General features: G+C 37.5%; 5 protein-coding genes across 7 annotated transcripts; 4 read left to right on the forward strand and 1 right to left on the reverse strand.

Moving 5' to 3' along the window:
* Positions 1 to 508: 508 nt before the first annotated feature.
* On the forward strand, positions 509 to 2,164 carry LOC125191403 (UPF0481 protein At3g47200-like). 2 transcript variants are annotated; one of them, XR_007171100.1, is made up of 3 exons: positions 509 to 992; positions 1,067 to 1,461; positions 1,592 to 2,164. XR_007171100.1 is itself a non-coding variant. In XM_048088955.1 (2 exons), the coding sequence occupies exons 1-2, from the start codon at positions 615 to 617 to the stop codon at positions 1,373 to 1,375; spliced, it is 687 nt and encodes a 228-aa protein (XP_047944912.1). In that variant the 5' UTR covers positions 509 to 614; the 3' UTR covers positions 1,376 to 2,164. The 2 variants fall into 2 exon arrangements, 1 of the variants encoding a protein (XP_047944912.1); XM_048088955.1 differs by having other exon boundaries at positions 1,067 to 2,164.
* On the forward strand, positions 1,413 to 2,030 carry LOC125189695. The gene has a single exon (XM_048086946.1). The coding sequence runs from the start codon at positions 1,413 to 1,415 to the stop codon at positions 2,028 to 2,030; it is 618 nt and encodes a 205-aa protein (XP_047942903.1).
* A 2,667-nt stretch (positions 2,165 to 4,831) lies between the features above and the next one.
* Positions 4,832 to 7,206, forward strand: LOC125191157 (putative UPF0481 protein At3g02645). The gene is made up of 3 exons (XM_048088644.1): positions 4,832 to 5,580; positions 5,659 to 5,986; positions 6,285 to 7,206. Exons 1-3 carry the CDS (start codon positions 4,975 to 4,977, stop codon positions 7,013 to 7,015), a joined length of 1,665 nt encoding a protein of 554 aa, XP_047944601.1. The 5' UTR covers positions 4,832 to 4,974; the 3' UTR covers positions 7,016 to 7,206.
* A 3,890-nt stretch (positions 7,207 to 11,096) lies between these two features.
* Positions 11,097 to 13,226, forward strand: LOC125191158 (putative E3 ubiquitin-protein ligase XBAT31). 2 transcript variants are annotated; one of them, XM_048088646.1, is made up of 8 exons: positions 11,097 to 11,395; positions 11,476 to 11,535; positions 11,644 to 11,715; positions 11,786 to 11,907; positions 11,987 to 12,127; positions 12,207 to 12,314; positions 12,467 to 12,695; positions 12,854 to 13,226. In XM_048088646.1, exons 1-8 carry the CDS (start codon positions 11,216 to 11,218, stop codon positions 12,920 to 12,922), a joined length of 981 nt encoding a protein of 326 aa, XP_047944603.1. In that variant the 5' UTR covers positions 11,097 to 11,215; the 3' UTR covers positions 12,923 to 13,226. The 2 variants fall into 2 exon arrangements, with proteins under 2 accessions (XP_047944603.1, XP_047944602.1); XM_048088645.1 differs by having other exon boundaries at positions 11,103 to 11,395; positions 12,467 to 13,226.
* A 2,957-nt stretch (positions 13,227 to 16,183) lies between these two features.
* On the reverse strand, positions 16,184 to 19,404 carry LOC125188931 (probable protein phosphatase 2C 4). Its single transcript, XM_048086032.1, has 4 exons — positions 17,619 to 19,404; positions 17,421 to 17,534; positions 16,635 to 16,899; positions 16,184 to 16,545 (listed from the first exon to the last, which is right to left on the reverse strand). The coding sequence occupies exons 1-4, from the start codon at positions 19,203 to 19,205 to the stop codon at positions 16,430 to 16,432; spliced, it is 2,082 nt and encodes a 693-aa protein (XP_047941989.1). The 5' UTR covers positions 19,206 to 19,404; the 3' UTR covers positions 16,184 to 16,429.
* Positions 19,405 to 21,369: the final 1,965 nt, after the last annotated feature.

Genomic DNA, 21,369 nt, shown 5'->3' on the forward strand with positions numbered 1-21,369 from the left:
TGCTAGTTTAGTGCACATAGAACAAACTCTACCATCCATTCCAGCTTGCATATGTACGATTTCATTATTTTTATTAAAAAAAGCACAAAAATAGTTCTGTTTCTGCCTTAATCCTATATAAAAAAACATGACGTTGGGAAACCACACACAAAATTAATATTGCATGTTAGTGATGGAATTCCATTTGAGTAAAGCAGTCTCACAAACTAAAGCACATTGGTTTCCCCACGCCTTTTAATTATTAAAATTAGTTTTGCAAGGATTAGTTGAACAAAAAGAAGATGGGATGCTGCACAAATCGTAAGCCACACTCACACGCTAGGAACTATTACAATTAAACTAAGGATTGAGTGTTGAGGGTTGAGGAGAGGTAATTTATTCTGTTTTGGTGCATAAATATTCAAATGCATGCATAGATGAGAAGAGACAATTATATACTATATCCAGAGTGTGAGTGTGAAGAATGGAGAACAACATGGGAAGGGAAGAATGCATAATCCCAATCAAAGAAGAAGAGATGGAAGAGGAATTCAAGCTGTGGAAAGGCATGTCAATTTATAGGGTTCCATTGAGTCTAAAGAAGCTATCGGAAAAATCCTACCAGCCGCAGGTGGATGGAGGAGCACAAGAAGCGTACTCTGCGAGTATTCCTGGCTAGGTCCGAAAAGTCTCTCGATGAGTGTGTGAATGCATTAACCCCTATGTTGCAGGATCTCAAGAATGCCTACCAGCAGTTGCAGCCCAAGTTGAAGTGCGCTGACTTCCTCAAAATGATGGTCATTGATGGTTGCTTCATATTGGAGCTCTTCCGCATCAAGGAGCTCTTGCTGACCTCCTCCAGTCACAAGGAGCCCCGCTATGCACCCAACGATCCAGTCTTCAGCAAATATGGACTCATCTATTTCGAGCCGCATTTACAACGTGACTTGCTCATGTTGGAGAATCAGATTCCTCTTCGGGTTCTCATCAAATTAGTTGATGTTGCCGGGAAGGTCAGACTTTTTTTAAATCCTACTACTACTTATGATGGAATGGAATGATAAATAATTAGTGTTATTTATTGCAGGATAAGTATCCTGATGTAACAGATAGCATTCTCAAGTTTTTTAGGCGGCCTGGCAAAAGCAGCAACGTCAAATTCAAAAACAGCTTGCATATATTGGATGTTTACCGGAGGAGCTGGCTCTCGTTCAAGGATAGCGGAAGTAATGGGCCAGGTAGGTGCAGGAAAATAGTGCGGGGAATGTTAAATGGAGATTGTATTTATAGCATCATGAAGAAGATGAAGAAGAAGATGGAGAAGAAGAAGAAGAAGAAGATGGAGAAGATGATGATGAAGAAGAAGAATGATGATGATGATGAAGAAGAAGAATGATGATGATGATGAAGAGGAAGAGGAGGAGGAATATCACATGCGGTCAGCAACAGACCTGGCGGAAGCCGGGATCCAGTGTGTGAAAGGTAGGTCATCTCAGCTGGATCAGATATCATTCGATGGAGGAAAGCTGACGCTTCCGTCGATATTAGTGGACAGCTCCACCAAAACTATTTATCTAAACATGAGGGCATTTGAGTGGTTCCATGTGAACAGGTGCGTGAATGAGAAAGACAAAGACAAAGACAACTACAAAGAGGGATTTCACGTGATAGCGTATGTGTTTTTCATGGACAGATTGATCGACACCGCCAAAGACGTGAGCCTGTTGCACAAGCACCACATCATGCAGTACACGTTGGGCAGCGATCAGAGTGTCGCAGATATTTTCAATACATTCTCGACGGACATGAGTCTCGATCCGGACAATGAATTGTTGAAGGTGCAAAAGAGAGTGGCCGAATATTACAGGAATCCAGTGTCGGGGTGCATAGCTTATGCTAAGCGCAACTACTTCGCTAACACATGGGTCACCCTATCCATCTTTGCGGCCATTTTTCTCTTTGCCCTCACCATTTCTCAGACTCTCTATGCCGTCCTAGACTACCATAAATCCGATGCCCCACCCCCACCGCCGGACTTCCATAAACCATAAATATCCCGTCTCCATTAATTGTGTGTTTTAACAAATTGTTTGCCTCATATCTTTCACTCATTTACATGTCTCATGCATTTTTCTTTTCTGTATTGTAATGCGAGTTTAATCTCTTCTTTAATGGAGTATCATTCAAAGTTTGTACTATCGCATGCTCTGTTTTGTTTCTTTGCTTTGTCAATCAGTATAAAATCAAAATACAGTTCTAAAATCGTACACAATCTATTAACTTGTCATATCCTTTTAAGCAAACTAAACTAACTAAATATCACGATTGATTCAGTATTGGAATAGATAAAATTGATCGAAAAATTATAAAAGATGCTAGTATGCCTTGAATAAGTATTGTTATGTTTTAAGCCCTAATTGTCTTGTTGGGCATAGCTCGTCGTCTGTGTGTCTATGTATGTACAAGTATGTCACATAACGCTGTAATCTAAAAAAAATCTGAATTAATTTGTTCTCCGTTTTCTGCCTATGAATGTAGCAACACAACGTTGGTGAATTATACTACTCCATGATTTAGTATTACCAATATATACCCTACTAATTTTTATGCAATTTTAATTCATTTTTCTAACTGATCAAAAATATCTGTAGCTTGTTAACTTATGTTTAACCAAATAGTTTAAAACTTATAAACTCTTAATCAAATTATATTAAAAACATCTACCGCTATAAGAGACATTACATTTTATAAGCCGTTAAAATATCTTACGGAGGAGTCTGCAAAGGAGACCGACCCGCGTATGGAAGTTGGCCGGGAGGAGAACCCATCGCCAACAACGAGTGCATCCACTGCTCGTTTGCTTCATCCATGTTGGGAATTTGTGAACTCGACTCTTTCCCCTTACCCTTACTCTTACCCGAGCGGGAATTTTTCTTCCAAAAGCTCATAATTTGATGAAGATTGAAGATTGGGAGAAGAGATTGAAAATGGAGAGAATGAAGATTGTGGGTGATGAATGGAGGAAGTGGAGGAAATATTTATAGGGGTGGGATGTAAAAATAGCCGTTGGGCCGAAAAAAAAAAAAATTTAAATATCGCCGATTTATCGCCGAGCGTCGCCCACAATGGCCGGCGATCGCTCGGCGATAGTCCGGCGATAAAACGCCGGTTGGCGAAAAAACGGTAACATTATCGCCGAATTATCGCCGTTTTCACCACAACGGCCGGCGATAATCCGGCGATGTTCGGCGATTTATCGCCGGATTTTCGCCACCCCCATTGGGAGTGCTCTTAATTGACATCAATTTTCTTTTTTCGTCTGTCCCTAATTAATCGTCACCTATACCTTATAGTAATACTACTTTTAGTAATAGACTACACATTCCACTAACTCATTCTACTTATATTTTATTATAAAATTAATATATAAAAATAAGACTCACGTTCCACTAACTTTTTTTAACTCACTTTTAACTGCAATTTTTAAAATCCATATCAAGTCAAATATTGCCAATTAACAGCAGGAGGGAGTATAATCTATTGGAGCTTATAAACTCTATTACATGAAATAAGCTTAATTAGTTAGACACCTCTTACTTATTATTTGTATGCTTTTAAGTAAAATGACGGGACTTCGACAATGAGGTGCGCGATATTTTATTTCCAAATTTAGTTTTTAAATATGATCATAATTAATTAAGGTTAATATATAGTTTCAGATTATTTTGATAAATTGGCCGTGACTTTGGAAATGTAGCAAAGCATTTAGAAACCATATTAACTCCATTCGAAAATTTTCGTTTAAGCTTTAAGTGGATAAGGATGTTGAAGAAGCATCTTTTAATATTCATGGTAACCTAAATATTCCGTTGAAGACTAATCAAACTCTACCAACTTTTATCCTTTTCAGCTAGCTTCATACATACGATTAGAATCATTAAATATTAGATACAATAAAATAGTACTAAAAAAGACACAAGCCTATATTGTGTATAAAGCTTAGTTGAATTAAAGCATGGATAAGAGAAGTGCCGAATTGTTTTATTTCCGCCTAATATTATAAGAAAGCATCGTTTGGCAATAGCCAAGAATATACTCAGTAGTAGTACTATATTTTTAGTTGAAAATGAAAATGAATTAGGAGACCAATTACATAAAACTTTGTTTGGTAGAATCATTTTAGACTATGTATGAAGTTTGGAAGTTTGAACGAAAGTGATGCATTTATTTTGATGAAAAATGGAAGCTGAAATCTTGTAACTACTCACGTGTGGCAAGGGAATGTGACTGTGGCTCATGGCCAGATCGAGGTCTGACTTTGTGAATGAACTACTTTTTTATTTTTTATTCTTGGATTTAGTCATTTTTTTTTATATATATAGAATGTATATGGTTATTCATTTTAGGTCCTTTCATTCCTTCTGGAGCAATCGATGCAGCCGGATTTGTTGAATCGGAATAAACAGGTCGTTAGCCTTATGTTTTGTGTTTGTACAAGGAATTCTTTAGTACAAATGTTCAACCTTTATTACTTCTTCATTACTGATATGTTTTATCCTTTCCAGCTTGCATATATACGATTTCAATATTTTTATTAAAAAAAGCACAAAAATTGTTCTGTTTCTGCCTTAATCCTATATAAAAACATGACTTTGGGAAACCACACACAAAAGTAATATTGCATGTTAATGATGGAATTCCATTTGAGTAAAGCAGTCTCACAAATTAAAGCATATTGGTTTCCCCATGCCAATTAATTATTAAAAATAGTTTGCCTTTGGCATGGATTAGTTTAACAAAATGAAGATGGGATGCTCCATAAATCACAAGCCACACCCACACGCTAGGAACTATTACAATTAAACAAAGGGTTGAGTGTTGCGTGTTGAGGAGAGCTAATTTATTCTGTTTTGGTGCATAAATACATGTATTCAATTTCAAATGCATGCATAGATGTACTAAATTGTTGATATATCCAGAGTGTGAGTGTGAAGAATGGAGAACAAGATGGGAAGGGAAGAATGCATAATCCAAGTTAATGAAGAAGATTGGGTGAGGCAGATGGAAGAGGAATTCAAGGAGGTGAAGCAGAGATCTAAGGTGGAATTCAAGCGATGGAAAGGCATGTCAATTTATAGGGTTCCATTGAGTCTAAAGAAGCTATCGGAAAAAGCGTACCAGCCGCAGGTGGTGGCGATCGGGCCATACCACCACAAGAAGAAGAAGGTGCAGTTGAAGGAGATGGAGGAGCACAAGAAGCGTGCTCTGCGAGTGTTCCTGGATAAGTCCAACAAGCCTCTCCATGAGTATGTGAATGCATTAACGCCTATGTTGCAGGATCTCAAGAATGCGTACCAGCAGCACCCCCAGTTGAAGTGCAGCGACTTCCTCAAGATGATGGTCATTGATGGTTGTTTTTTGTTGGAGCTCTTGCGGACCTCCTCCAGTGACAAGGATCCCAGCTATGCACGCAATGATCCAGTCTTCAGCAAATATGGACTCATCTATTTCGGGCCGCAATTAAAGCGTGACATGCTCATGCTGGAGAATCAGATTCCTCTTCGGGTTCTCAACAAATTAGTTGAAGTTGCCTGCAAGAAGGTCAGACTTTTTTTTAAATCCTACTACTACTTATGATGGAATGGGATGATAAATAATTAGTGTTGTACTTGTTCGCAGGATACTTATCCTGATGTAACAGATAGCATTCTCAATTTTTTTGAACTGTCTGACGGAAACAACAAAGCCAAATTCAAGAACAGCTTGCATATATTGGATGTTTACCGGAGAAGCCTGCTCTCGCTGGGGAGGAAAGGAAGTAAAGTGTCAGGTAGCCGTAGGTGCATGGATAAAGTGTGTTGTATTAATAGCATCAACAAGACGAAGAACAAGAATAATGGGGAATATCAGATGCGGTCAGCAACAAATCCGGCGGAAGCCAGTACGAGTGTACCCCCAGTACGAGATTGTATTACAAGCATCAACAACAACAAGAATGATGAGAAAGGTGAGTGAGAATAAAGTGGTACGATTGTACCCCTAAAACAAAGTGCTAGTAGTGGCATTCTCTTATCATGCATTTATTTTATCTTTATTATTTCCTAATCCCTTGCAAAACAATTTAATTTATTTTAATGCATTTTAAATATTTTACTCTTTCTAATATATTTAACTTTTTATATTTTATAAAACAACTAAATTTTGCCTAGATAATTGAAAATATGATTTCTTCATACAAAATAATATATGTTGCTATACTTCAAAGAATCATTCATATAATATTATAACTATTTATGGCACCCCAGATCGGAAATCTTGGATCCGCCACTGCGTGGACAAGATCTCATTCGGTGGAGGAAAGTTGAGGCCTCCGTCGATATCGGCGGACGACACCAAGAAGAAGAATGATGAATTTCACATGCGGCCAGCAACAGACCTGGCGGAAGCCGGGATCCAGTTCCAGTGTATGGAAAGTGGGTCACGTTACTTGGACCAGATCTCATTCCACAAAGGAAAAGGAAAGCTGAGGCTTCCGCCGATATTGGTGGACGACGCCACCAAAACTATTTATCTAAACGTGATGGCATTTGAGTGGTTCCATGTGAACAGGTGTCTGACTGAGGAAGACAAAGAAAACTACAACGAGGGATTTCACGTGACAGCCTATGTGTTTTTCATGGACAGATTGATCGACACCGCCAAAGACGTGAGCCTGTTGCACAAGCACCACATCATGCAGTACACGGTGTGCAGCGATCAGAGTGTCGCAGATATTTTCAATACATTGTCCAAAGACATATGTATTGATTCAAATCATAAATTGGAGGACGTGCAAAAGGAAGTGGCCAAGTATTACCGGAAAACGATGCCGGGGTGTATAGCTTATGCTAAGCGCACCTACTTCGCTAACACATGGGTCACCCTATCCATCTTTGCTGCCATTTTTCTCTTTGCCCTCACCATTACTCAGACTGTGTATGCCGTCCTAGACTACCATAAATCCGATGCCCCCGCCCCGGAGCCCGGACTACCATAAAGCAATATCCGGTCTCCATTAATTGTCCTTCGTGTGTTTTAACAAATTGTTTGCCTCATATTTATATTCTCTCTCTCTTTCACTCATTTACATGTCTCTTGCATTTTTCTTTTGTGTATTGTAATGCGAGTTTAATCTCTTCTTTAACGGAGTATCATTCAAAGATTGTGCTATCATGCTCTGTTTATTTCTTTGTTTTGTCAATTGAGTATAAAATCAAAATACCGTTCTAAATTATACACAATCTATTAACTTCTCATATCATTTTGAGCAAACTAAACTAACTAAATATCACAATTGATTCAGTATGAGAATAGATATAAAATTGATCGGAAAATTATAAAAGATGTTAGTATGCCTTGAATAAGTAGTGTTTGCCGCTAGCCAAACGGAGGTCTTGCTATGCTATGTTTTTGTTTTAACCCTAATTGTCTTATTGGGCCTAGCTCGTCGCACATATGCCCATTTATATAGAAGTATGTCATATAATTCTGTAATCTAACAATCTGAATACAATTGTTCTCCGTTTTCTGCCCATGGATGTAACCAACACAACGCTGGTGAACCACGCGAATTTGTGTTTCTTTACGTTTCTGTTTGTCTTGATTACACAATTGTTCTATTTTGTCACAACGAAAGATGTGATTTATTTTGTTTTTAAGGTTCATACTTGATTCATATTGAATAGGATTAGGATTAAGACAGTGTTTGGCCGAACTATAGTACTCTAGTACTACCATAAACAATTATACTACTCCATGATTTGGTATTACCAATATACTATACCCTACTAATTTTTATGCAATTTTAATTCATTTTTCTAACTCAAAAATATCTGTAGCTTGTTAAGTTGTGTTTAACCAAATAGTTTAAAACTTATAAACTCTTAAAGAAATTACATTAAAAAAACATCTACCACTATATGAGATATTACATTTTATATGCCGTTAAATATCTTACTATTCCCCCCTTCCCTCATTAATTGACATTAATTTTCTTTTTATCCTAATTAATTGTCACCTTTACCTTCTAGTAATACTACTACTTTGGCAATGGACCACACATTCCACTAACTCATTTTACTCATATTTTATTATAAAATTAATATATAAAAATAAAACTTACATTTCACTAACTTTTTTAACTCACATTTTTACTATATTTTTCAAAATCCATCAAGTCAAATATTGTCAACTAAAATGACGGGCCTTCGGCAATGAGGTGCGCGATATTTTATTTACAAATTTAGTTTTTAAATATGATCATAATTAATTAAGGTTAATATATAGTTTCAGATTATTTTGATAAAATGGCCGTGACTTCGGAAATGTAGCAAAGCATTTAGAAACCATATTAACTCCAGTCGAAAATTTTTCGTTTAAGTGGATAAGAAGCATCTTTTTATATTCATGGTAACCTATATATTCCGTTGAAGAATCAAACTCTACCAACTTTTATCCTTTTCAGCTAGCTTCATACATACGATTAGAATCATTAAATATTAGATACAATAAAATAGTACTAAAAAAACACAAGCCTTTATTGTGTATAAGCTTAGTTGAATTAAAGCATGGATAAGAGAAGTGCCGACTTGTTTTATTTCCGCCTAATATTGTAAGAAAGCATCGTTTGGCAATAGCCAAGAATATACTTAGTAGTAGTACTGTAATTCTGGTTGAAAATGCAAATGAATTAGGAGTCCAATTACATAAAACTTTGTTTGGTAGAGTCAATTTAGACTATGTATGAAGTAGGGCTGGAGAAAAATATCGACATACCGAAATAACGGTCTTATCGTATCGAAAAAATATCAAAAATACCGAATTTTCGGTATACCGTGACTTTCGGTACGGTACGATACTTTACTGAAAGATTCCGGTAAGGTAACGGTATGAATTTTCAAATACCGCGGTATACCGCTGCATGCCGAAATTCGTTATATACCGTAAACTAAGGTATATACCACAATAATATAAACACAATTATATATAAAATATATTTTATATATTTATAAATTATAAAATCTATTGTGAAATATAAATATAATTATGAATAAATTATATTTAATTTATTTTTAAAATTATAAAATATAAATAATATTCTAAAAACTCCAATTTTCTATTTTTTATTGATATTGAAATTCAACTATACCGCAAAAGTAAGGTATACCGAACTTTGGTACGATATACCGAAAATGAGGTTCAGATATCAGTATGAAAATTCGTCATACCAAAAATAAGGTATACCGAAGTTCGGTATATCGAAAACTTTGGTAAGGTAAAGATATGATTTTTTCGAATACGATATTTACCATAAAGTATACGGTATGGTGATTTCAGTAAGGTATATCGTACCTACCCACTCCTAGTATGAAGTTTGGAAATTTGAACGAGAGTGAGGCATTTCTTTTGATGAAAAATGGAAGCTGAAATCTTGTACTACCTAGGTTGTCACGCGTGGCAAGTGACTCTGCCTAAAAAGAGGAGTAATTTGGTTTCTTGATTTTCAAATTGAAATGCTCATTTATAAATTTTGATTAAATTAAGAAAACTCAAAAGTATCTTAAAAATAATTAAAATACTATGTAATTTTTTAGGATTCTTATTCACCAACTTTTGATTAAGTATTCTTATCCAAATTTAATTTTTTTTTACATATTTAGATATTTAATGGAGTAGTATCTATTATTTATACTAATTAAGAAAATCTTAATAGTATAATTTTCAAATTAGAAATCATAATATAATTATATCGTTATAGTAATAGTAATAGTAATAATAATAGATATAGTAATAAATTTTATTATTATATTATTTATTACTGTTATTATTATGATATCGTTTAACAGTAACTTATTAATACAATCTAAATATAAGTATTAAAATTATGAATAATGTTAATAAATTAAATCTTAATAATAATTGTAATTTTTTTATTACTATCATTTCCTCAATTAATAACTTATGAAACAAATCTTAATGAAATTTGAATAACATGACTCATCACCGTCTTCTTCTTATAATTATTTTTATATCAATTCAATTAAAAATCTTATTTCAAATATCATACCAATTAGTAATTATCAAGATATAAATAATTTTTGATACACTTTTTGGTTTGATGGATTGACCCAAAAAATAAAACTTCTTTTATTAAAGATGACTATTTTGATAGTTATTTTGTTGACTCGATTCGATCGAACAAGAAGAGCGCGAGATCAATGGAATAGCCCCAAAATTAAGTGGGTTTGAAATTGACATTTCTAGTTTAACATGTGTCATTCAAATATATACTAGCTAATCAACTTTACAATAATGATGTGTATAAACTGTCGGAGGTGGTCTAGCTAGCACATGTACCACTAGGCCACTAGCATATGTAACACTATGTTAATAATTATGAATAATTGATCTTGAACGATAAATGAGTCCTAATGACATACTAATAATTTATCTTGTATTATTTCAAGAAAAATTATGATATATTGGCACGTTATTATATGAAGACGCAGACTTCTTTCTCGGTACTATACAACAATGTACGTGTGTGTGCATATACATTTAATTCAGTATAATTTGATGATGTGAACCTTCACTGTATAAACGCTTCTAATTGGAATAAAGAGAAATCTATTAGCTGTAGTGGTTGATGAACAATAATAGTAGTATCATGTTTTTAGTAGTTAGTATAGTTATCAAGTACCCAATAATTAATTAGAATTGAAAGGCCAATAGTTAAAGTTGTGGATCATTTAATACAGATTGGGTTAGTGAATGTGCAAAGTCAATACATAATCGATTGCTTAAACCAAGGGCCGTAAAGATATTTTTGTATCTAACGAGTGATTACAAAAATATTGTTTTGAATTAAGTAAAAGCGGCAACAAAATAATGAGCTTGTTCAATTGTATGTAACGATGTGCATATGCATCAAACTGGAACCACTTGCAGTTGGTCAATCTTATCCATCACTCCCTTTCAAAGAGTGGAATTGGGACAAGTAGCAACAACAATACATCATTGACTTGCACATATTTAATTTTGTTTAAACAGTCAATTTCGTAAGCAATCCAACAAATTGCACCAAAATATCTAATTTCTGGCCTTTGCAGCTGATATTATAACCAATGTAAAGAAAGCAGTCTATCTGATCAAGCACCTCCTCGGCTCCTCCTCTTCCGCCGTGGTTGATACAACAACAATGGGTCAGGGGCTGAGTTGCAAGCCTAGTCAAGAGCAGGGGCTGTTTGCTGCTGTTCAGTTGGGAGATTTGGAGACTGTTAAGGCAGTTTTTGAAAGGGATCCAATTCTCATTCATCATTCTACGGTGTATGATCGCAATTCCGCTTTACATATTGCTGCTGCCCATGGCCAGATCCAGGTCTGACTTTGTGAATGAACTACTTTTTTATTTTTGGATTTAGTCATTTTTTTTAATATTGATACGGTTATTCCTTTTAGGTCCTTTCATTCCTTCTGGAGCAATCGATGCAGCCGGATTTGTTGAATCGGAATAAACAGGTCGTTAGCCTTATGTTTTGTGTTTGTACAAGGAATTCTTTAGTACAAATGTTCAACCTTTATTACTTCTTCATTACTGATCTGTATTAATGATTATGATGTATGTAGACTCCCTTGATGTTGGCTGCAATGCATGGCAAGATCTCATGCGTGACCAAGCTCATTGAAGCAGGAGCCTATGTATGTCCAATCTACATATCTTATACTTATATTTATGAAAATATGGCTAATATTGAATATTTGGGGTCAGATTCTGATGTTTGATTCAGTGAATGGAAGAACCTGTTTGCACCATGCTGCATACCATGGTCACTCAGATTGTGTTGAAGTTATTCTGTCTGCAGCCCGTAGCTCTCAGGTGGCGGCTTCATGGTAGGCAACCGTCTAGACTAATTTTGTGATGTTTGATGGTAATAGTCTTGAAATTGAACACAAGTAAGTACTATTGCAGGGGATACTCTCGTTTTGTGAATGTTAGAGACCACAAAGGAGCAACACCGCTGCACTTAGCTGCACGCCAGAGGCGCCCTGAATGTGTTCACGTATTGTTGCAAAATGGAGCTCTTGTCTGTGCTTCAACTTGTGGATACGGGTAATATATCTTTTCTCGGTCTTCCCTTTGATGATATTATGACTACTTTCTCTGATTTCTAGCATTCATTGTTGCACAGCTTCCCTGGAAGTAGTCCTCTTCATTTGGCTGCAAGAAGTGGTTCTCTTGATTGCATAAGGGAGTTGCTCGCTTGGGGCGCTGATCGCCTTCAAAGAGACGCCTCAGGGTACACTCCTCTTCATTCTTTGGTTTTGCTAAATAGTCCATTGGAACTTTTGTAAATATGAATGATGCATCAGTGCATCAAGGATCATCTATTTCTTTGTCTCCATTTATTGGTTTGGAAGGTCTAAATCTAATATGATTAATGTGATATAGGAAAATACCATATGTAGTAGCATTAAGGAAACAGCATGGAGGGTGTGCAGCTCTGCTAAATCCATCATCCGCGGAGCCTCTAGTGTGGCCGTCATACTTGAAATTCATGAGCGAGCTGACCGGGGAGGCAAAGGCCCTCTTGGAGTGTGCTCTGATGGAAGCCAACCGGGAGAAGGAAAGCGCATCAGATTGTGCGGCCGACAGTTTATCAGAGGCAAGCGACATGGAGGTATGTGGCATATGTTTTGAGGAAGCGTGCACCATCCAAGTTCAAGAATGCGGGCACACCATGTGTGCGCATTGCACGCTTGCACTGTGCTGCCACAACAAGCCCAATCTGAACCAGGCCACGTTGTCCCCTTGTGCTCCGGTGTGCCCTTTTTGCAGGAGCAGCATTGTCAAACTGGTGGCCATAGCTTCTCGGGATGGAAACTTGAGAAAGCCTCGGAAATCTAGGAGGTCGAGTGGAGGGAGTAGCAGCTTCAAGGGGATCGGGAGATTGGGGCGCAGCTCCGGGAGGATAGCGCCTCAGGACGAGTGGCTTGACAAGCCGTTGAGCCTCGATGACTGATGCTGTCACCTGTTAGACATCGGCTTGCTTATTTGATTTGGGAAAATGATCAAAGCATGTAGTATTATTAGTTTGCAAGTGAGTTTATTGTAACATATTCATACGGTTGGCCCCCACTTGATTGAGATTGAGGCATTGAGGAATGACTTATGTCAAATACCCAAATATGTGTGAATTGTCTTTTAAGCACGTCGAGAGGTGATCATTTGTGAAATTAACAAGTTGATGCAGTGTCACCTAATATAATAAGTTGATCACAATTATAGGATAATTTAAATCAATAAGTTAAAAAAAATTCACTTGAATTGAAAACAATAGTAAAGATTAGGTGGTTTGAAGTTCGAGCTTGACCTTGTTTCCATCATTGGAGCAGCTGATGCGACCACAACATTACCAAGCCCATAACAAGGCCTGGAAACTTTGGTCCATTACTAAGCCCTACAAGATATCGCGACTTGACGAGGTCAAAGGGAGCCGTCGGAAAAATCAGAGCAGTTAGAGTCAGTAACACACGTTGAGAAGAAATCCTGTTAAAATTTTAGTGTTCGTTTATCTTTTAGTACAAGATAAAATTTTAGTGTTCCTTTATTTAAAATTTTAAAAATACGAGATAAAATTTAATACAGAGTAAAGGCTAAATCTGGTTATGAACATATGCTCATTTTATAATTTTGGTCCTAAACATTATCTGTTGAATTTTTGGGTCCAAAACATTTCAATTTGGATCACAATTGATCGAAAGTTAACTATTCCGTAAATTTTAACGATTAAAGTTTTTAATCTCAATTTTGACCAGGTAACATAGTAAAATTTAGCGACGGAACAAATCCGTAACTAATTGGGAGAAACTGAGCAGAGTTTGAACAGAGCAATCGTGAACATATCAACGGCTGCTTCTCCTCCAATTTCGACACCAGGTACGCGCTGTCGCTGACGAACACGGTGCGGCCATTGTGGTTGAGGGAATTCCACAGTAGGGTTTCGTGGCTGAGCCCGAAGAAGAGGAGGTTGCAGGGGGCGGCGCAGCGGCGGAGCACGGCGGCGACGGTGTTCAGCTCGTCGCCGGACATGCAGCCGGTGGAGGAGGCGATGAGGGCAGCGTAGTGGAGGAGCACATCGAAGACGGAGTTGGGGAGGCTGGATTTGGAATTCTCGATCGGCTGCGGCGGAGGTCCTGCACGCGGCGTCCCTGATGGTGAAGAGGGTGAAGGCGAAGGTTAAGATGAAGGCCCCGCCGGCGCTCAGTGGTGGAGAACGATGAACTTGGCACCGGTCTTCATGTGGATGAAGGCAAGGTGTTTGATGAAATGCGCCGCAGTCGTGAATCTCCCAATATCCCAATTAGTGACGGATTCGTTCCGTCGCTAATTCCGTCGCTAAATTTTATTGTGTTACTTAACCCTTAATTTGGTCAAAACCGAGATTAAAACCGTTGACAGTTAAAATTTGACGGAATAGTTAACTTTAGACCAATTGTGATCCAAGTTGAAATGTTTGAGACCAAAAAATTCAAAAGATAATGTTCATGACCAAAATCATAAAATGAGCATATGTTCAGGACCAGTTTTGGTTTTACTCTTTAATATATTTTGTAAAATATTATATTCAACTGTTAGTATTTATAGTGTGAAACAAACAAAATACAAATTTATCATAAATATCTGTTATGTACTACTAGTACATAACAAGCTAATAATAAATCGATATGTTTAATAGCGCGAAACGTTTTCTTTTTAAAAATTAGTCTATTACTATTAGTACTCCATTTGTTAAATATGAATTATAACCTTGAATCTTATTAATAAATGACAAATTTCGACCAAATGCGACGGAAATATAAACAAACCAAAACAATGATAATTCCAAATTTTAGAATTTCACATGATTAAAATTCCAAAAATGACGTAGGCATTGGCAATTCCAGTGTATATGGAGTAGTATATGAATCTAAAGTTTAATATGATCACGAGGCATGGAATTCAAAATTTAAGTTCTTATTTTCAAAACATTCTTGAAGACGTGACACACGGGTGTCCATGGCACGTGCAAAACATTTTATTGAATATACATACGTCATAAATAAAGCTTCCATCTCATGGTCAATTTGTTTGAATTTCCTTGATCATCAATTCTGAATCTAACTGCAATAGTACTTTCATTGATTATAGTACTCCCTCCGTCCCGCGGAGTCTCGGTTGAGTCGGACACATGTTTTAAGAAAAAAGTGTTTGAGTGTGTAATAAATAAATATTGTAGTGGATGTTGGGACTCACTTTTAATTGAGTGTCCAATAAATAAATATTGTAGTGGATGTTGAGACCAACTTTTAACACTTTTTTATTAGTTGTAGTGGATGTTGTGACCCATTTTTAACACTTTGTAGGCATTTTTTTATTAATTTATCTCAACCGGGACTCCTAAAGCGGACGTCCAAAATTGATCAACCGGGACTCCTAAAGCGGGACGGAGGGAGTATAAGATTATTTTTATTGAAATTTCAAGCATTTTTCCGTGATAAACTTTGTTGTAAATATCTCCTACGACTAAATAACACACATAAGCCCTTAATAAAAAATGGTTATTTGCCATAATTTTCTGAATATTTAAAGTGGTGTCAAACAAAGTACACCATAAATACTTTTATTCTAGAAGGCTCTTCTGTTGTGACTTGTGAGCGTAGCATGTACTGCGAAATCAAAGTCAACTTTCATATTTTTGGTTCAAAACAGTCATAAATGTGATTTGTTTAATTTGTGCAATTTCTGACTTGATCATTTAATGAATGCGATTGTGATGTTATTGCTACCACCACAAAATGGGTTCAAGTCCTTTCCCACTGCTTAGTTTACTCATAATTCAGCTACGACTTTTAGTTCTCTAACAAAATCTTGGTTCAAAATTTAATGACAACATAATAGTCAAGCCTCTCACACCCACTCAAATCCCAACCTCCCCACCTACACTGCATTTACTCCCCCAATTTACAATCACTTAGCTGTTAGTGAGTAAACATTCATTACTTCCAATTACAATACATGCCCAACCCCTTTCCTACCTCTATCATCCAAAGACTACAATGATATCAACAAGATATTCCATCCATATGAATAAAACCAGTAATTAGAGAGGGGCAAAATGTAGAGATATGAACAAAAGAATCCCTTTGCATTTATTTGAAAGATTACAATTATCTATGACAGAGGATGATTATTTAACCTTTACAAACAGCACCACCCCAACCAAAAAGAACAACTAAGTTCTTGTTTAATTCTCAGAGCTTAGTTGTTAATACAGAAAGGTGATTAGGCATAGAAAAGTGAACAAAATTGGGTACCTGGATGACGACTTTGAGAATAAAGAGCATATTATTCTACTTAAGAAATTTTCCTAACTTATGCACATGATCTCCATATCCTTCCCTCCAAAGAAATTACTATTATCGAAACATCGTCGTGGTAGCGCCGCCGATCCCCTTGTGGTATTTCCAGTAGCTCATGGAAATCCATGCCTGAAATCCATAGCCACAAAAGGAAGCTTTAGTTTTCCATGATAAACAAATAAACCATGTCTTTTCTTTTTGGTGAAACCAGCACATACCAGCTCTTTTTGCTGCTCGGAATAGCAATTCCTCAACGAGATGCTGTGCAGGATCGCCATCTGGTGCCCAAGAAATGAAAAGCTCGACTTCAGCTACAGCCTCTTCGTTTGTGAAGTACTGATAAAGGCCATCCGAAGAGAGTATGAGGAACCTGTCCGTCGCCCCTAAGTGGTGATGGTAGAGTGATGGCAAGCAGTTTAAGTACGGGGACTCTCCAACAAAGTCGATTCTAAACATCTCAAGAAGCGCATTGTTCCACTTGGGCTGCAATAACAATATTCGTATTCATAGCCAACATCAGAATCAATTGAAGTGGCAGTAACTGATTAATAGACTAGAGTTTAGATGAATAAGTAAAGAATAAGAAAAGTTTATCCCCAAAAGGAGTTGCAGTCAATTTCACTACTCCTAAAAAGCAAGGAAGATTCTTTGCCAGGCACATTTCAAAAGAGCTCCCCTCATTTTCTCACCATAATCCAGAGAGATATGCGAATCTCATCTACTCCATTCATGTAATTTAGCTTCAACTAAATTTCAATAATCTACTTTTCATCAATTGCCATCCATCCAATTCCCCACAATAAGATTCCAACAGGCAAAGCAATAAAGCAGATCATCCTTTTCGCGTCTGCCTCGCAAAAGGCACACACAAACCAAAAGGAACAACACAATATTCATTTTAAACGCTCTACGAGGATCGGATGCAGAACAAGTACACAGCACGATAATGAAATGAATGGTGCTTTATCAAGTAACCACTAAGAATATGCTCATAAAGATCATACCTGTTTGAGAAAGCCGGCACCAAAAGCTCGAGTGACCTTCAATGAACCTTTAACACGCTCGTTCATCACAGCAGAAGCATCATCAGGATGTTCCTTCCTAATTCTTTCAACCTCCTGCAAAACCACAATCAATCAACCAATAAAGCAACAAAAAAGGCTTAATCAGATTTAGAAAGACCATAAAAGAGAGGATCATACCTCATCAACAGAGGTGCTATGGTCCATGGTGAGCTGCAAAGCAGTTAAGCTAGGTTGAGGGTTAGTCATATCATCATCATCATCATCAAAATCCTGAAGATCATATAGTGTTTCTTCATTAATCCTTTCCAAATCCTGGCTCCAAAGATCAGGCTGTTTCTTCCTAGCCAGAACAGCCCGGCTATCGCCCACATTCATCACGTACACATCATCCCCCTTCATCAACATCACAAGAACACAAGAGCCCATCAAAGCCAGCTCAGGATTCTCCATCAACATCTTATCAGCAATATCCAAGTAGGACTCCTCAGTGTTCTTGAGGGCTTGAGATAGAGCCTTGAGCACATCAGCATGGTTAGCCGCCCCAGCTGCTTTCGACCTCAGCTGCTCCTTCAACCTCCTATCAAGCTCCAACCTTTCCCTATCCCATTCACACCTCCACGCCCTCTGATACTCCTCCCATTTCCTGGCTGCCCCACGGTACTTGTGTCTCGAATTCCTGCCCCTCTTTCTCTTATAACACAAGTCCCCAACCACATCACCATCTGCACTAGGGTAGCTTTCTTGCCCCACACATCTTGAGCATCCATCTTTAGTCCTATCTCTTGAGACTTGTTCATTCGGATCCTCTGTCGGATCATCGGTTATCAATGAGGAATCAGGGTTGTTACTATTATTACTATTAGTATTATTATCATCCCAGAGTAAGCCCTTGAGCTCCTTATGCACAGCAGCATACAAATTGGAGAGCAAATAGTCGGGTGCATCGGGGCCGTTGAATCCGTCATAAATCCCGACGAACATCCATCCATGCTCCTCGGAGACGACGACATGAACTCGATCCTCTCCGGCTTTGCCCTGAGCCCACTGCAAATTCTGAGTTTCCATTGAATCGTCATCATCTAAGCTGCATTCACTGCTGAAATTGAGACTGCTATTAACGGTGAGCTCGTTCTGCTTCTCCGCGCCCACAACCCAATCGCTTTCCCGCATCGCCTTGATCGGCGCGACAATAGAGTTGTGGCCACGAGAAATCCCCTTGGAGAAGGCCCGGCGAAGGGCCCGAAGCAGGGAGACCTTCCTGGATCTAGAGCGCAGGGCGAATCCAGCGTGGGAGTAGCTCCGCTGGAACTGATCGGAGGAGGGCTTGTCGAGGGGGCCGGACATGAAGGCCCGCTCAATCGGGCCGGACATGAATCCCCTCTCGACGGGGAAGAAGGGGCCGGAGTGGGTGGAGGGGTTTCGGGGAATGGGCTGGAGAGGGATGGAGGCGAAGGAGGTGGAGCCCTCGAAGGCGGAGGCGCGGTCGATGCTGTTGTAGGAGTAGACGTCGAGGAGAGAGGTGGAGAGAGGCGTGGAGGTGTTGGCGCTGACGGCGGCGCCGGAGATGGACTTAAAAGTGGTGGTGTCGGAGTCGGAGTGGACCTTGGAGGAGGAGAGGCGGGCCAATTCGGGGCGTATGTAGCAGAAGGAATGCCCCAGATCGTCGGATATGACCATGCCGGAAGCCATCTCCTTCCTCCTACGGTCGGCGGTGGGTCCCGCTCCGGTGAAGCACACCGTCAGCTTCCCCACGCCGTTGCCCATTTATTTTATTCTTTCAAATAAAACGATTGATTACTTGTTATTCCTAGTATAAAGGAGTTCTGCTTGGTTGTTGAAGCTCATTTGATTGCAGAAATGTAAAAAATGGGCAAGTTTTGGAGAGAGAGAGACGTTGACTTTGGCAGACAAGTGTTTGATTGCGATAATAAAAACACAAGACTTGCTCTCTCGCATTTGTTTTGTGTATTTTTCAACTGTTTTCCTTTTTTATTTGGGGTTGGTGGCTTATATTTATATACTGTAATTCAATGTTTCATCGGTAAATAAATCTGAATTTCATCTATCTACTAGTACCAAATTTGAAATTTCACTTTACTATACTAAATTTACGTTTTACTTGCATATACCATCGACCGGTTGAGAAAAAATATACACAAAAATCTGGTTAGTTGTAAATAAAGCAAGTGGCATATTTCCTTGTCAGTCAAAGCAATATTGCAGCATTTCATGTGGAGAAGTAAACGAGCAGGTAAACTCTTAAAGCTATCATAATTTTTTTTTTTCAAGAAAAAATATTTCTCGAAATGAGAAAGATATTTGATAAAGTATTATATATTTTTTTCATTTTAAAAAGATATTTTATCTTTTTATCAACGGAGAAAGGTAAATTCTTATAACTATCATATTTGTCTTCTTTCATAAAAAAATCATTGCCTAAGAGCATCTCCAAGGGGAGAGGTAAACTAATATAACTATCATATTTACTTTTTCTTCATGAAAAATCATTCTCCAAGGGGAGAGGTATTTGAGAAGGTATTATACTTTTTCCCATTTTGAAGAGGTAAAATCATATAACCACCATATTTACCTTCTTTTCATAAAAAATCATTCTCCAAGGGATAAGGTATTTGATAAGGTATTACACTTTATGTTTTTTTAATATTTTTGTACTATTATTTAATTTTTTTAAAATGATGTACCTTTCTATATACTACCTTTTATCCTTGGAGTTAGAGATGCCCAAGGTTTTCGGTTTCGGCGGTTAACCGCGGAACCAGAACCGTGACTTTTTTCTTGAACTGGAACCGCCATATTTTGAACCGTGGGTCGGTTCCGGTTTTAAATTTTACGAACCAAAACCGTGCCGGAACCATTGGTTCCGGGGGTTCCAAACCGGAACCGTGAAAAACCGTCGAAAAACCGTGAAACCGAGTCGGAACCGCGAAAAATCGCCGGAAACCGGTAGTTCGGAACCGTGAAAAATCGTAAAAATCGCCGGAAAACCGGCGGCCCCAAACCGGAACCGGAACCACCGGTTTTTCAAACCGGAACCGTGAAATAGCCTCACGGTTCGGTTCCGGTTCCACATTTCCTAAAATCGGAACCGCTGGTTTACGAACCGTGGGCATGTCTACTTGGAGTTGATTGATTTTTAGAAATGTATATTGCACTTTTTAAGAAGGTATAAACATGATATACCTTTTTCATTTACCTTCTTCTTTTGGAGTTGCTCTAAGAGAGACCACATTTAAGAAGTTATTCTACCTTTATGTTTTGGAGTGCATTTTGTAATATTATTTTATTTTGAAAAATAATTTACCTTTCTATAAATTGAGGATATGCCTATTTCATTTATCTTTACTAGTTGGAAATGCTCTTGTACTGTAGTACTATAATTTCAAACCATATTTCATAAAATATTTACTATAAAATTATTTACTATAGGGAGTAGTATAATTGTGTAATCGAAAAATACACTGAGTGGTTGAGAGAGTAAATAACATGTCTGTGAAACTATGAAAATAGAGCAATATTATTAGCTTTCACCCGTTTAGTAGTAAATAGTACTCCACCAGTATTACAGCAATGTTTAGGTAGTAATGTATGAATGTTGAATACAAAAAATCTTTTTTGTTGGACTTAATGGTGACAGGAATTGGAAAACTGCAAATTGTTTCAAGAAAATTATGCTAATTAGTAGTAGGAATATTAAATTTATCTTAATTTCGCATTAACACTAGTTTACAATTTGAAGAAAGTCAAGATCTCTATTTATCTAATATTCCAAAGTCTTAGTAGTAATTCATTTTTTTTTATTTTATACTAATATCCACGATTTAAGGACTTGTTTATTTTTTCTATTTTGGATAAGTGGATCTCGTTAGTATTCACATTAAAATTTATGAAGCACTAGTATATGGAAGTG

The sequence above is a fragment of the Salvia hispanica genome, chromosome 5 (assembly GCF_023119035.1).
Source record: "Salvia hispanica cultivar TCC Black 2014 chromosome 5, UniMelb_Shisp_WGS_1.0, whole genome shotgun sequence".
Taxonomy (NCBI): domain Eukaryota; kingdom Viridiplantae; phylum Streptophyta; class Magnoliopsida; order Lamiales; family Lamiaceae; genus Salvia; species Salvia hispanica.

Coding starts and splice junctions, on each gene's coding strand:
- LOC125191403 (XM_048088955.1), top strand. CDS start 615: ATGGAGGAGCACAAGAAGCGTACTCTGCGAGTATTCCTGGCTAGGTCC. Junction 993..1,066: donor TAGTTGATGTTGCCGGGAAG/GTCAGACTTTTT, acceptor TATTTATTGCAG/GATAAGTATCCTGATGTAAC.
- LOC125189695 (XM_048086946.1), top strand. CDS start 1,413: ATGCGGTCAGCAACAGACCTGGCGGAAGCCGGGATCCAGTGTGTGAAA.
- LOC125191157 (XM_048088644.1), top strand. CDS start 4,975: ATGGAGAACAAGATGGGAAGGGAAGAATGCATAATCCAAGTTAATGAA. Junction 5,581..5,658: donor TTGAAGTTGCCTGCAAGAAG/GTCAGACTTTTT, acceptor ACTTGTTCGCAG/GATACTTATCCTGATGTAAC. Junction 5,987..6,284: donor CAACAAGAATGATGAGAAAG/GTGAGTGAGAAT, acceptor ATGGCACCCCAG/ATCGGAAATCTTGGATCCGC.
- LOC125191158 (XM_048088645.1), top strand. CDS start 11,216: ATGGGTCAGGGGCTGAGTTGCAAGCCTAGTCAAGAGCAGGGGCTGTTT. Junction 11,536..11,643: donor TGTTGAATCGGAATAAACAG/GTCGTTAGCCTT, acceptor TGATGTATGTAG/ACTCCCTTGATGTTGGCTGC. Junction 12,128..12,206: donor GCTTCAACTTGTGGATACGG/GTAATATATCTT, acceptor ATTGTTGCACAG/CTTCCCTGGAAGTAGTCCTC.
- LOC125188931 (XM_048086032.1), bottom strand. CDS start 19,205: ATGGGCAACGGCGTGGGGAAGCTGACGGTGTGCTTCACCGGAGCGGGA. Junction 16,900..17,420: donor GTGCCGGCTTTCTCAAACAG/GTATGATCTTTA, acceptor TTGTTATTGCAG/CCCAAGTGGAACAATGCGCT. Junction 16,546..16,634: donor CCGAGCAGCAAAAAGAGCTG/GTATGTGCTGGT, acceptor TATGGATTTCAG/GCATGGATTTCCATGAGCTA.